This window comes from Penicillium hispanicum (assembly GCF_028827665.1).
Source record: "Penicillium hispanicum strain IBT 35686 chromosome Unknown utg000003l_segment0_segment0, whole genome shotgun sequence".
NCBI classification, from domain to species: domain Eukaryota; kingdom Fungi; phylum Ascomycota; class Eurotiomycetes; order Eurotiales; family Aspergillaceae; genus Penicillium; species Penicillium hispanicum.
In genome coordinates, this window is record NW_026623195.1 from 3,236,424 (window position 1) to 3,248,435 (window position 12,012).

General features: G+C 55.0%; 5 protein-coding genes across 5 annotated transcripts; 4 read left to right on the forward strand and 1 right to left on the reverse strand.

The window, feature by feature from the left end:
- Positions 1 to 246: 246 nt before the first annotated feature.
- On the forward strand, positions 247 to 1,440 carry N7459_003645 (uncharacterized protein; the record flags this gene model as incomplete). The annotated part of the gene is made up of 5 exons (XM_056942829.1): positions 247 to 327; positions 392 to 985; positions 1,039 to 1,107; positions 1,174 to 1,267; positions 1,334 to 1,440. The coding sequence occupies 5 exons, from the start codon at positions 247 to 249 to the stop codon at positions 1,438 to 1,440; spliced, it is 945 nt and encodes a 314-aa protein (XP_056802712.1).
- A 2,743-nt stretch (positions 1,441 to 4,183) lies between these two features.
- N7459_003646 (eukaryotic translation initiation factor 3 subunit F) lies at positions 4,184 to 5,323 on the reverse strand (the record flags this gene model as incomplete). Its single annotated transcript, XM_056942830.1, has 3 exons — positions 4,184 to 4,403; positions 4,457 to 5,166; positions 5,222 to 5,323. The coding sequence occupies 3 exons, from the start codon at positions 5,321 to 5,323 to the stop codon at positions 4,184 to 4,186; spliced, it is 1,032 nt and encodes a 343-aa protein (XP_056802713.1).
- Positions 5,324 to 5,543: 220 nt separating this feature from the next.
- On the forward strand, positions 5,544 to 7,837 carry N7459_003647 (UTP25 family protein; the record flags this gene model as incomplete). The annotated part of the gene is made up of 4 exons (XM_056942831.1): positions 5,544 to 5,641; positions 5,695 to 6,229; positions 6,288 to 6,865; positions 6,925 to 7,837. 4 exons carry the CDS (start codon positions 5,544 to 5,546, stop codon positions 7,835 to 7,837), a joined length of 2,124 nt encoding a protein of 707 aa, XP_056802714.1.
- Positions 7,838 to 8,379: 542 nt separating this feature from the next.
- Positions 8,380 to 9,843, forward strand: N7459_003648 (DMT family transporter; the record flags this gene model as incomplete). Its single annotated transcript, XM_056942832.1, has 2 exons — positions 8,380 to 8,769; positions 8,881 to 9,843. 2 exons carry the CDS (start codon positions 8,380 to 8,382, stop codon positions 9,841 to 9,843), a joined length of 1,353 nt encoding a protein of 450 aa, XP_056802715.1.
- Positions 9,844 to 10,485: 642 nt separating this feature from the next.
- On the forward strand, positions 10,486 to 11,628 carry N7459_003649 (uncharacterized protein; the record flags this gene model as incomplete). Its single annotated transcript, XM_056942833.1, has 1 exon — positions 10,486 to 11,628. One exon carries the CDS (start codon positions 10,486 to 10,488, stop codon positions 11,626 to 11,628), a length of 1,143 nt encoding a protein of 380 aa, XP_056802716.1.
- Positions 11,629 to 12,012: the final 384 nt, after the last annotated feature.

Consider the following 12,012-nt stretch of genomic DNA (forward strand, 5'->3'; position numbering starts at 1 on the left):
CAAGATTGCCACCCAGCCAAACTCAAATGCTGACAGGCGTCATTTCTCAGCCGGGTGTCGATCACACGCCGTTCACATAAACCCCGGAGTGCACCTTACATTGCTGGAACTTGGAGTGCCCAGCATCCCGTTCAGCACTGTCAGATCAAAAGATTGCGACGAGTCAACTCTTCGACGCAGATAAGACCTCGACCTCATTCCTCCATCCCGAGTCTGCAGATCCTCCCCTTCTGACATCACTCCAACATGTCTATACCTCGCTTGAGCTCGATTTTCCCTCACAAACCCGTCCTGACCGAGCAGAATCTCCCCGATCAACGAGGCAAGGCTAGTCTTTGCCCGCCCTACCCTTCATTCAATAAGACAGTGCCAGTTGCTAAAAGTATTCCAGGTCTTCATCATTACCGGCGGCTCGGGTGGCCTAGGAAAGGAACTCGCTACGATCTTATACCAGCATAATGCCAAAGTCTATCTAGCGACCCGGAGCGAGAGCAAAACCACAGAAGTAATCAAGGAGATCGAGCGAGCTCACCCCGGATCCTCCGGTCAACTACTGTTCCACCCCTTACAGCTGGATGACCTGACTACCATCAAGTCATCTGCACAGCAGTTCCTGGCTCGTGAATCCCGACTAGACGTCCTCTGGAACAACGCTGGTGTGATGGTTCCCCCTCAAGGATCCAAGACTGTGCAAGGATACGAACTGCAACTGGGGATTAATAACCTTGGGCATTTCCTTTTTACCCAATTGCTCCACCCTCTCCTAGTTGAAACGGCCAAGGTGGCGCCCAAGGATACAGTCCGGGTCGTTTGGGTTTCGTCTAGTGCCGCCGACAACGCTCCTACTCCGGCGATTGATTTCTCGAACATGGACTATCATCGTGAAGAGGGCATCTGGACTAAATATTCTCGGAGCAAAGCCGGGAATGTTTTGCATGCGGTCGAGTTTGCGAGAAGAGCTGGAAGCCAGGGTATCATCAGCATGGTTCGAATGGCCTTCCTCCAATGGTTTTGACCGATGCTGACCGGAGGGAACAGAGCTTAAACCCGGGGAATTTTGTGACCAATCTTCAGCAGACAATGCCTAAATGGCAGCTGGCCCTGTTTGTATGTTCCTTCCCACGAAGCCCAACTTTCCTTTTCCCTTCTCTCCCGTCTAATGCCTGAACGCAGAGACTACTAACCCATGACCCGATTAATGGCGCCTACACAGAACTTTTCGCCGGCCTTCATCCCTCCGTGACCCAGGAGAACAACGGCGGTTGGGGTAAGTCTATAACCATTGGCGCGATCAGGAATATGCCTAGATATAGGGACTGATGCATCATCCTAGTGTCACCATTTGGAAAGTTGGAACCAGTGCGCAAAGATATGCTGGATGAAACCCTCTGTCGAGAGTACTGGGAATGGTCTGAAACACAAGTCATGCCGTACATGTGACAATTGGCAAGCAACGTTCTTTTTATATACTTCCCGATGCCGAAAATTTAGGAAACCTTAATGGCGGAGCTAGTTCTCAGGCTGTGAGTATCTTTATAGGAAGTTTTTCCAACTAAGTTATCTGAAAATGTGCCTTCGGCTACCGTATGAAAAAGCGTAAACAAGAGAGCTATTATTAGGCGAGAAAAGACTACTGAGGACGAGACCGGTCTTTATTCAGCAAACACAGTGCACCGCCTGTTCGAGTTTTAAGAGGCAGAAGGTTAAAGTTAGATATATAAGCAGATCGCTAGCTAGACTTGGATGTTGGGCCCGTTCAGAAAACCAGGTAACTCATATTAAACGGAGCATTAAGTATCAGGACACAAAATCCTGAAAGAGTTTGAGGTCAAGTTTTAGGTCACTATATCCAATAGCATCACCGCCAGCAAAATGTGCTTGGGACGTTGACGGTGATAGTGCTCTCATTATCTTCCGCCAATGTGAATTTCTCGGTCATAATTCCTGCATTCTCCACAACTATATCTAAGCTGTCTACACACATGGCGAAGGCCTTGAAAAATTGCAGCTTTCAGTTCGCAGAGAACGGGGGAGGAGGTTTATATTTCTGCTTCTCACTGGACATTCGAAGCTTCCGGCATTGGTATAATTGGAAGTCTAATGCTAAATTGTGGATTCCGCAGATCGGAATGCTCAGCAGTCAACGCTGGCTTAGATCTCAGTCATTTTCAGAACAAGTGGGATTCTGTAGCCCGCGATGTATGTCAGGTAGCATAAGGATAATGACATATATTTGGCCAAATAGCAGTATCGAACTGAACTCTTCATCCTTACCCCTTGTCTCAATCCACTCGGACACCAGCCCGGCTCCGCGGCAGTATAGACCCTCCTCGTACGGCAGCATATATAACTCGGTTCAGCAGGATCAACGATGAGGTGCGTACTGTGGTAGAAAATAGAGATGCAAGATGGACATGATCCAACTGGGAAGAGGGTGCAATCGATGGAGTCCATGTAAATCTATACTATTGCATCTGTCCCTCTATCCCATCAATCGGTTGATAGTCGAAGACATATTGTGACTGCATGGCCGGTTTGAAGACTCCCTTTCCGACCAACCCCTGGGTCTGGTTAGAGTGTAGAACTACATACACTACAGCCCTCACTCAGCACACGTTCTATGTACTCGCCGGGAAATCCTACCTGGACGAATGTTTTTCTGTAGTTGGCAGTGGCCTCTCTGTTCTTCGCTCTGCTAGGATCACCGAAAGCAGACTCCCGGTACTGCAGCACGCAGTTCTTCAGAACGGCCTTTTCGGATAGCGCTCGATGCTACTGCACAACCAGTATGCCTTTTGAGGTTGTAGCGCGGCAGCGAGGTCACAGAAAAGAGCGAGGATGCAGTAGATATGAAGCTCTACTAGGAGCGAGTGAGAAGCTGATAACCTCGGCGAGTGGAGTGTATATAAGGAGTGATCAGCAGAGATTGGGGGTGATAGAGGAAGCGATCTATGTGGTCGGTCGTGTCGTCTCAGAAGCCGCCATTAAAGACGCCTACTACTGCGTCGGCCAGAAAGGCTCGGAAATTCAGACTCAATTGGGATGGCTCGTCATTTGCGAAGGTTATAGTTCGTATCTAGAGCGATTTTGTCAGCATCACCTCAGACCGGGCTACAACACTGGAGATAACCGACCCGAGGAGAAATGGAGAAGTAGGGGGGTGCAAATGAGGAGGGCCCAAGGGCTGTTCATCAGGTAAGAATAGAAACGGTAGGGCTATCTCCAGTCTCGAAGTGACTGGCGATCGCGAGTTTCTTGCTAATACTGCTCCTCTTCGACATCAATGAAGACGCGGTTGTTAAATTCTAAAGTCGATCGCTCTCTGCAGTTGTTGAGAACTAACTGGCTTCACCAAGCCCGTCGTCGAGCCCACATCCTTGCTGGAGGCAGATCGACTGCATGTATATAGATGATTGCTATCACAGCACAGGACGAAGGGAGAATTTGAAAGGTATATACTTGGCAGTGACGAAGTGGAAAAGGCAGAGCTTTATGAAACAGTCTTGTGGGAAGTTCCAGAAAGCCTTGGTAGCAACAAAGTGACAATCTCAGGCATCACGGCATATTCCAGGTTGAATCGTCGATCTATACAGCCGCAACACTATTATCAGGACAGTATTGAATGACCGCTGGAGAACATTACGAATCCAGGCGTACACGTCAGGCTCTAACATTTTTATGTCCATTTCGTCATAACTAAACGCCGCGCCCAGGTAAGATGCGACTTCGTGATACTAGGCAATAGTGCCCAGTCTGTCCTGACTCTGTCTTCTGCGGCAGACCGTCTCTCACTATCTTCTAGGTCTGCATTTCCCGCAGTGTTTCCATCGTCTCACCCCCACGCTGGCTATGTGAACAAAGCCACATCGACTCCAATACGCCACTTTGCTTTTTTTTTCTGGTGGGGCTGTCTTGGTGTCAAGATAGCCGCAAAGGGAGATAGAATGCGGACGGGGGTGTTGTGTCTCCAATATTTCCGGTCTCGCAAGAGGAAAAAGGTGGGAGAGCGAAGAGAGGGAAAATGGTAAAGAAAAAAGAGAAAAGAAAAAGATAGAAACAAACAGAAGTACGAACCCAAAAATGTCGACACTAGGAATCGAGACATAAGAAACATCAACGGGGAAGAGTCTAGCTCCTCAGGATCTGGTCCCCTCATGCATCATTTCTCCTTTTCATGACCCCCCTATGCGCGGGTCTCTTCGGTAGCAGCCCGGTCCTGGCGCTGCTGACGGCCGCCCTTGCCGCTGCGCTGGCCGCGCTGCTGGCCCTCACCACCGGCACCGGCAGACTCGCCGCCGCCCAGGGTGAGCTGTGCAGTCGCTAGTCGGTTAGACAGCTCCATCTGTGTGCGGATGGTGTTGGCCAGGTAGGAAACCACCAGGACGTCCTGGATGTGGTTGTTGCTGCAAGCAAGTCAGTAACGTGAGTCAAGTATCAGGTCCGAGGGGAAACGTACAAGTCACGCTCGATATCAGCTGGCTCCACCTTGGGAGCGAGAGCGAGAGCGTTCAGCAAGAACTGGCCCATGGCGGTCGATGCCGGGGCCTCCTCGTCGATGACAGACTCGACATACCGCGCAACGCGGTCAATCATAGCCAGAACCTCCTCAATGGCACGCTCAAGAGCCTCAACGTCGGTGGTGATGGCGGCGGAGCGCTCCTCGACATCCTTGGCGTTGGCAATGGCCTCGAGACCGCTCTTGTCGGCCTCGCCGTATCGGAGCTCGTAGGGAACGGGAATGAAAGCGGCACTGTCGGCGGCCCGCTCAGCGGTGACACCAACGGGGGCGGAGATGTAGGCGCGGGTCTCGAGGTCTTTGCCGGGCTCGGTGGATACAGTCAAGTGGACAGCGGGGTGCGGCCATGTGCCGTCGCCCTGGCCGCTGTAGAAGTTCTGGATCAAGGCAGAGAAGGTGTTCAGCTCGGAGGCGGTGGCGTACCAACCGACCAGGACCTCGCGCGGGTTGGCCTTGAGGTGCAAGGCCAGCATCTGCTTGTGGTATTCCATGTCGACTTCCACCTGGTCCTCGGCTTCCGAGTGGCCCACGGCAAATGCGGAGCGCACTTCGACCTCGCCATCTTCCGATCGTGTTCCAAGCAGCGTTCCGATCACTCGTTCCTGGTCGGCGTTGCGGCGAAGAGAGTGGTCGAGAATGGAGAAGATGGCCTAGCGTGGACATTTAGCGGTGCCCCTCGGGGTTGTTTCATCCAGACAACGTTACCTGCGGCTGGATCACCACATTCAGAGGGGCGGTGGTGGGAGCGGTCCCGACGGAGACGGGGCCCAGGGGGCGGGCGAGGTGCAAGAAGGAGTCTTCGGCCATGTTGGGAGGGATGGGTAGGGGGATGTGTGGAAAGAGTGGCTTCTCACCAAACTCAGGCTCGACGCTCGGAGGGACAATTTTTCCTTGCAGAGTGGAGAGCGTCTTGGTTGTTCCGATTCTCTTTGTGTGTGGGAATTTTCGCGCTAAGATAAGAGATAAGCACCGTAAACTCCAACCAGGAAAAAAAAACCATCGCCAACTCCAACATCCCCCACACACCATGGCTCCCCCGCGAGGTGGCCGGTCGGCCAGAGGCCGTCAGCGGCATCGCGCGACCGGGCGCAATCGCTTCGCTTCCTCGCGCTTACATGAGGTCGAGTGAGTATTGTACAATGGAGAGATCGTTGGTTCCGAGAGCTAAGTGGTCACAGATCGGAGGAATCCTCCGGCGAAGAGGCAGGAAACGAACATGCAGACAAGGAGATGGGTGATGATACTCTGATGGATGATGCCTCTTCAAGTAGTGACGAGGAGGAGCAGACTACGGAGCGCCCGTACAATGAATTGCTGCAGCTACTCCAGACCGACACTGATCCCAAAGGACCAGCTCGAAAGAAGAGAAAGCTTGCCGCTGACTCGCAACCGGAGGATGTCACAAAACTAGCGACGGCCGAAGAGAGCGGCGAGCAAGACGAGGATGCTTTGGAGGCCCAGGAACCGTCTGACGATGAGGAGGGTAACCAAGAAGCCGAGGATGACGACGACGACGTTATCGGCCCCTTCGAGAAGCACTTCAGCCTACCAGAAGAGGCCACTCTCACTAAGAGGGTTGATCAAATCCAGTCCAACAAATGGAAGTCGGCCAAGAAAGAGGTGGATGAGCTACGACTGGTGCAGGCCATTCCTGATACTGAAGATAGTCGTGCATCATTACTCCCGGTCATGAAGAACACGACCAACTTGAAGGTACGTGCACTATGAGTCCTTGCTATACCATTAACTCCAGCATACTAAGCTGTTGTAGATCAAGAATAAATTGAAACCTCGCGTCGCGAAGCTCCTCCCCAACATTCGCGGACCCGCCCAACATATCGCACCCTATGTATTCGACTACCAGGACATTCTCTATGGCTCGCGGTCTGTGTCCACGGCAGGCGCAATGCGTGATATCATGGCCCTCCATACTGTCAACCATCTCCTCAAGACACGAGATCAAGTGCTGAAGAATAATGCCCGGTTAGCCAAGGACCCTGACACCGACATCGAGTGTCGAGACCAAGGTTTCACCCGACCTAAAGTCTTGTACATCCTGCCGACTCGGCAAGCTTGTGTGCGAGTGGTCAACGCAATCACCCGCTTCTACCAGGCCGAGCAGCAGGAGAACAAGAAGCGGTTCCTGGATACTTTCTCTGCACCCGAGGACGAGGGGTGGGAGAACAAAACGGAAGATGCCCGTGAACTGTTTGGCGGTAACAACGACGATATGTTTCGTCTGGGACTCAAGTTCACCCGCAAGACAGTCAAGTATTTTGCACAATTCTATAGTTCAGATGTCATCCTGGCCAGCCCGCTGGGTCTGCGAACAATTATGGACCAGTCTGAGTGCGTACTCCCAGCTTCCGTCAACTTGGACGTTCATCGGCGCGCTAATATTCGAGTAGTGCCAAGAAGAGAGACTCCGACTTCCTATCTTCCATTGAGGTTGTCATCGTGGACCACGCCGACGCTCTGCTCATGCAGAACTGGGACCACGTCTCATACATCTTCCAGCACCTGAACCTGCAGCCCAAGGAAGCCCATGGTTGTGATTTCAGCCGCGTGCGCAACTGGTATCTCGACAACCAAGCCCGCCACGTACGGCAGACCATTGTGCTCGCCTCCTTCATCACACCCGAGATCAACTCGCTCTTCTCCTCGCAGATGCAAAATGCCGCAGGCCGGGTCAAGATCACCCCAGTCTACGCAGGCGCCATCACGGAACTGCCCCTTCCAGTCCCCGTCAAGCAGACCTTCTCCCGCGTCGACAGTCTGTCGCCCGCCAAGGACCCAGACTCTCGCTTCAAACACTTCACAACCACCGTTCTGTCGACGCTCGTCAAGAACATCACGGGACGCGGGAAAGGCGGCGCCGGCACGCTGATCTTCATTCCCTCATACCTGGATTTCGTGCGCGTGCGCAACCATTTTGCCACCTCGGCGCAAACGACGAACGTCTCCTTCGGCGCGATCTCCGAGTACACCGAGACCCGCGAGATGTCGCGCGCCCGCAGCCACTTCATGACGGGCCGCCATTCGGTGCTGCTCTACACCGAGCGTGCGCACCATTTCCGCCGCTATCAGATCCGCGGCGTCAAGCGTATCATCATGTATGGTCTGCCCGAGAACTCCCTCTTCTACAGCGAGATTGTCGGATTCCTGGGTCTGGACCCGGCGGCTATTGACGAGGCAGCCGAGGGTGGCGTGCGAGCGTTGTTCTCCAAGTGGGATGTGCTGAAGCTTGAGCGCGTGGTTGGCACGCAGCGGGTGGGAAATATGCTGCGCGAGAAAGGAGGTGACACTTTTACTTTCGTATAGGCAGCTGGGATTTGCGCTGCATGGGGGGATGTGTAGATCGCCCACCGTAATGCGAACCAAGTACATACATATAGCTACTGTAACATGTGGAGCATTCAGAAATTGACTATGCATGTCTCTCAAAATGCGAGTCTTATCCTGTAGTTATCACAGCCCTGTCGGGTAACGTATGGGTTCTTGATGCTGATGCATGTTGTGCAGCAGCAGGCTTCAACATGCATGGCCATCGGCCACCAGTCGGAAATCGGAAGAGGAAAAAGGAACAAGAGAGCAATATCAGAGGTCATATTTATCTCCCTCAATACGGACGTCCCGACTCAACTTATGCTTAGCGGTCACTGGAGGCTCCACTCCTTGTCATGCGAGCACATCTTTTTTTTTTCTTTCCTCTACGCCCCTCAATCTCAACGCCTCCTTCTTTTCCTTCAGTGCTGTGCTTTCGTGTTGGTGTTAGTGTTGTTTCTTCTTGTCCCATGGCCCATTCTTTCTTTTCCTTCGCCTGGTTATAGAGCAGATCAAAGGATCGATCAATATAAAAAAAAATGCCTTCTCGACCCCCGGCCGATTCCCCACCTCACCAACCACTCCTCGCCAATAACGACTTCCAAATCCCACATCCTGACCCGACGCTGGACCAGACCTCAGAACAGGATCAGGAGCACCCGGATGCACCCCTGTTATCTGCAGTGCCATACCGCGATGAGGTAGATGACTCTTCGCTGGCCGAGTGCGAGCCTCGACCCATTGGGGACGAGAGCGAGGATGCGGCGGCAGCGGCAGCACGCCCCCGCCGGGCATGGCAGGCCAGAATGCGAACGTTCTGGTTGACGAACAAGGGCATGTTTTTGGTACTGTTGGCGCAGATGTTCGGGGCGTCGATGAATGTGATGACGCAAGTGCTGGAGATCTATAGTTCGATGCACCCATTTCAGGTCCGTCTCGTTCTCCCCTCGCCCTCTTGTCTTATCTGATTGCAAACTCAATTGTACTTCTCGCGTGCCGTCCACGATGTATACATACTCACCAGAACTTGTCTGTGGTAGATCCTGTTCGCCCGCATGTCCGTCACGGCACTCGCTAGCTACCTCTACATGTGGTATGCGCGGGTCCCCGCTCCCTTGGGCACACGACCCGTTCTCGGTCTACTGCTACTGCGTGCGACGTGCGGGTTCCTGGGCGTGTACGGGCTGTATTACTCGGTGCAGTACCTCCCGCTGTCGGAAGCAACGGTGCTCACCTTCCTAGCTCCAATCTTAACCTGCTACGCGTGCTCCTTCCTGATCCCCGGTGAGACGTTCTCGCGGCGCCAGCAGCTGGCTGCGGTGGTGTCGCTGGTGGGCGTCGTGCTCATCGCACGCCCATTCCAGACTCTCGACTCGGATGACCGTGGTGACGGTCAGGGCACGGGCGAGACTGAGAATCCCGGCGCCGCAGACTCGTACCACCACGTCCTCGCCACGATTGTCGCCTCCGTCGGCGTCCTCGGTGCGGCGGGCGCGTACACCTCGATCCGCATAATCGGCCGCCGTGCACACCCGCTCGTCTCGGTGACGTACTTCTCCACCGTGACGACGGTCATCTCGTTCATCGCGATGGCGGTCGTCCCCGGCGTACCGTTCCGCCTGCCCAGCACCTGGATCGAGTGGACGCTGATGGTAGGGTTGGGCGTGTGTGGGTTCTTGCTGCAGTTCATGCTGACCGCGGGCCTGTCGTATGTCCCGCCCGCGTCGGTTGCGAGCCCTAAACCGGGACAGGGTTCGCGGGCGACATCCATGGTCTACACGCAGATGCTGTTTGCCCTGTTCTACGACAAAGTCATCTGGGGAAGCACGCTGTCGCCCGTGAGCTGGGCGGGGTCGGCGCTGATCCTTGCATGTGCCATCTCTGTAGCGATGATGCAGGAGGGCCGATCAGAAGCCACGCCCGCCGTTGGTGGAGAGGATCAGCCACGATTCAAAGATGTGGAAGCCGACGGTGACGAGGTGGGCGTTGTTGCACGGGCGTAGCGGCGGGCGGATGGCGGGCATTGAGTTTTGGATGATGATATCCCCTGGACAGCTCGTATACCGGGATTCGTCCGCGGGATACCTTGTATCTACTATAGACGCCAGTCTGTACATAGTCGAATCATGCCACATCCGGGGAGGCGCGAATTGGCTTCAGCACGGACGCAGCTGAAATGCAGGATTGCGCGAGTCGGAGCACTCTGCTCCTTGTCGAAACCTCTTCAAATCACAATCGCCGCTGCGCGCGACGTCATAGGGTTGCAGCGCCCGCCCGGGATCGCCCGAGGCCTGTCATTGGCGCCGAAGTTGATGATGGCTTCGAGGCGTTTGTAGTGTGAAGAAAAAAAAAAAAACGGTGGTAGATGAGTTTCCTGAGACTCCGTCGTGGATCGCGGGCTCCATAAAAAGCCCACTCGCCCCGGTTTTCTCAAGTGGATTCTCTCTTCCCCAGATTTTCACTCTCAATTGCTCTCTTTTGCTTAGATCCGTTTTGATCTTGAATCCTGGATCGGCGCTATAGAGATGAACTGATTCGCCGCGAACTGAATCCCGCAGTCTCCCCGTCCATTCTTCCATTCAATAGTTTATAGAAGCCCCAGTTCTTTCTCATTCTCACCATCACCACTCTCCCCACTCGTCAACATGCGCCATTTCGATGCATGGGTCGTGCGAGACCCCTACTCCATCTGGCACTACTACGCCACCGGCCGTCGCTGGCAAGACACCGTCCGCAACCTCATCGCCGAGCGCAAGATCTGCGCTCCAGATGCCAATGCCGGCATCAATGGGCCTGACGCACCACCCATCGAGTCCTTCACCAGCGCCAGGCCCATGGCCGCGCAGGACAACTGCAGCCTGCTCACCCGCCTCCCCCCAGAGATCCGCCAGATGATCTGGGGCTACGTCTTCGGCGCCGACACCCTGCACCTGGTGCAAGTCAAAGACAAGATCCGCCACGTCCGCTGCACGCATCCAGCACCCTCCCTCACACACCACCGCCACTGCTGCCCGCTCACGCCAGCCCGCTGGCGCGTCTACGACGGCCGCGTCCCCGGCCACTCGGACCGCCTGCTCTACCCACACACCCACGAGCGGCTGCCCGAGAACCTAAGCAACGCCGGCGCCGCCCTGCTGCGCACCTGCCGCGCCATCCACGCCGAGGCCGCCGACCTGCTCTACCGCGCCGCCACCTTCGACGTCGACGACCTGTACACCTTCATCGCGTTCGCGAGCGCCGTCGGCCCCGCCCGCCTGCGCGCCATCCGCCGCCTCACCGTCCAGTGGATGCCGATCTGGCAGCCGCTCACGGGCCAGGACCACAAGGGCTCCATCTACGCGCACACCCACAGCGACGCCCTGTGGACGCAGTTCTGGGCGTGCGTCGCCGTCCTGCCCGCCCTGCGGGAACTCCGCCTGAGTATCGACCTGGGCCGCTTCACCGGCACCATGCACGGCGGCGGCGCGGTCGTCGTCGCCGGCCAGCGGCTGCCGCTCGTGCTCGCCGAGCCGTGGCTGTTGCCGCTGCTGCATGTGCGCGGGCTGTGTGACTTCGAGCTGGCTGTCACGGCGCGCTGTGATCCCGCGGCCAAGGGCGTGATCGAGGGCGATTTGTGTCGCGATGCGGGCGTGCTGAGGGATCAGCTGAGAGCGGTGATGTGTGCGCCGGTGGGGACCTTGCTGGAGGATATCAAGGAGCTGGGGCTGGATGGGCTGTGTACATTGGAGGCGCTGCGGGATGAATCGTCTGCGAGGAATGCGCGGCCGCTGGCAATTACTGCGGCTTGAACTGGTCTTGTCCTTGGCCGTGCTTGTTTTCGATGTGCTTTTTTTTTTGCGATTTGTGATACCCATAGCTTCGTTGCATTCTGCATTGCCGTTGACATCTCATATCAAATAGATCAAGGGAGCAGCAAAAGTGAAACAGATAAGAGTATGACCAGACCCGTGATACACTGCATGGAAGCGTCGTGGCAATTCTTTCTGAACCTCTACACATGGTGATCATGCAATCTATAATCTCCCTGCCAGATGTCGTATTCATTTCTAAGCCCGAGATACGGCGGGACGGAAAATTCACAAGCCAGGGCGATCTATACATCCCAATCCTTTCTTTTTAAAGCCCATGCCGAGGAGATCGCCCTGAAATCCTCATGCTGCTCAAGTCACCGC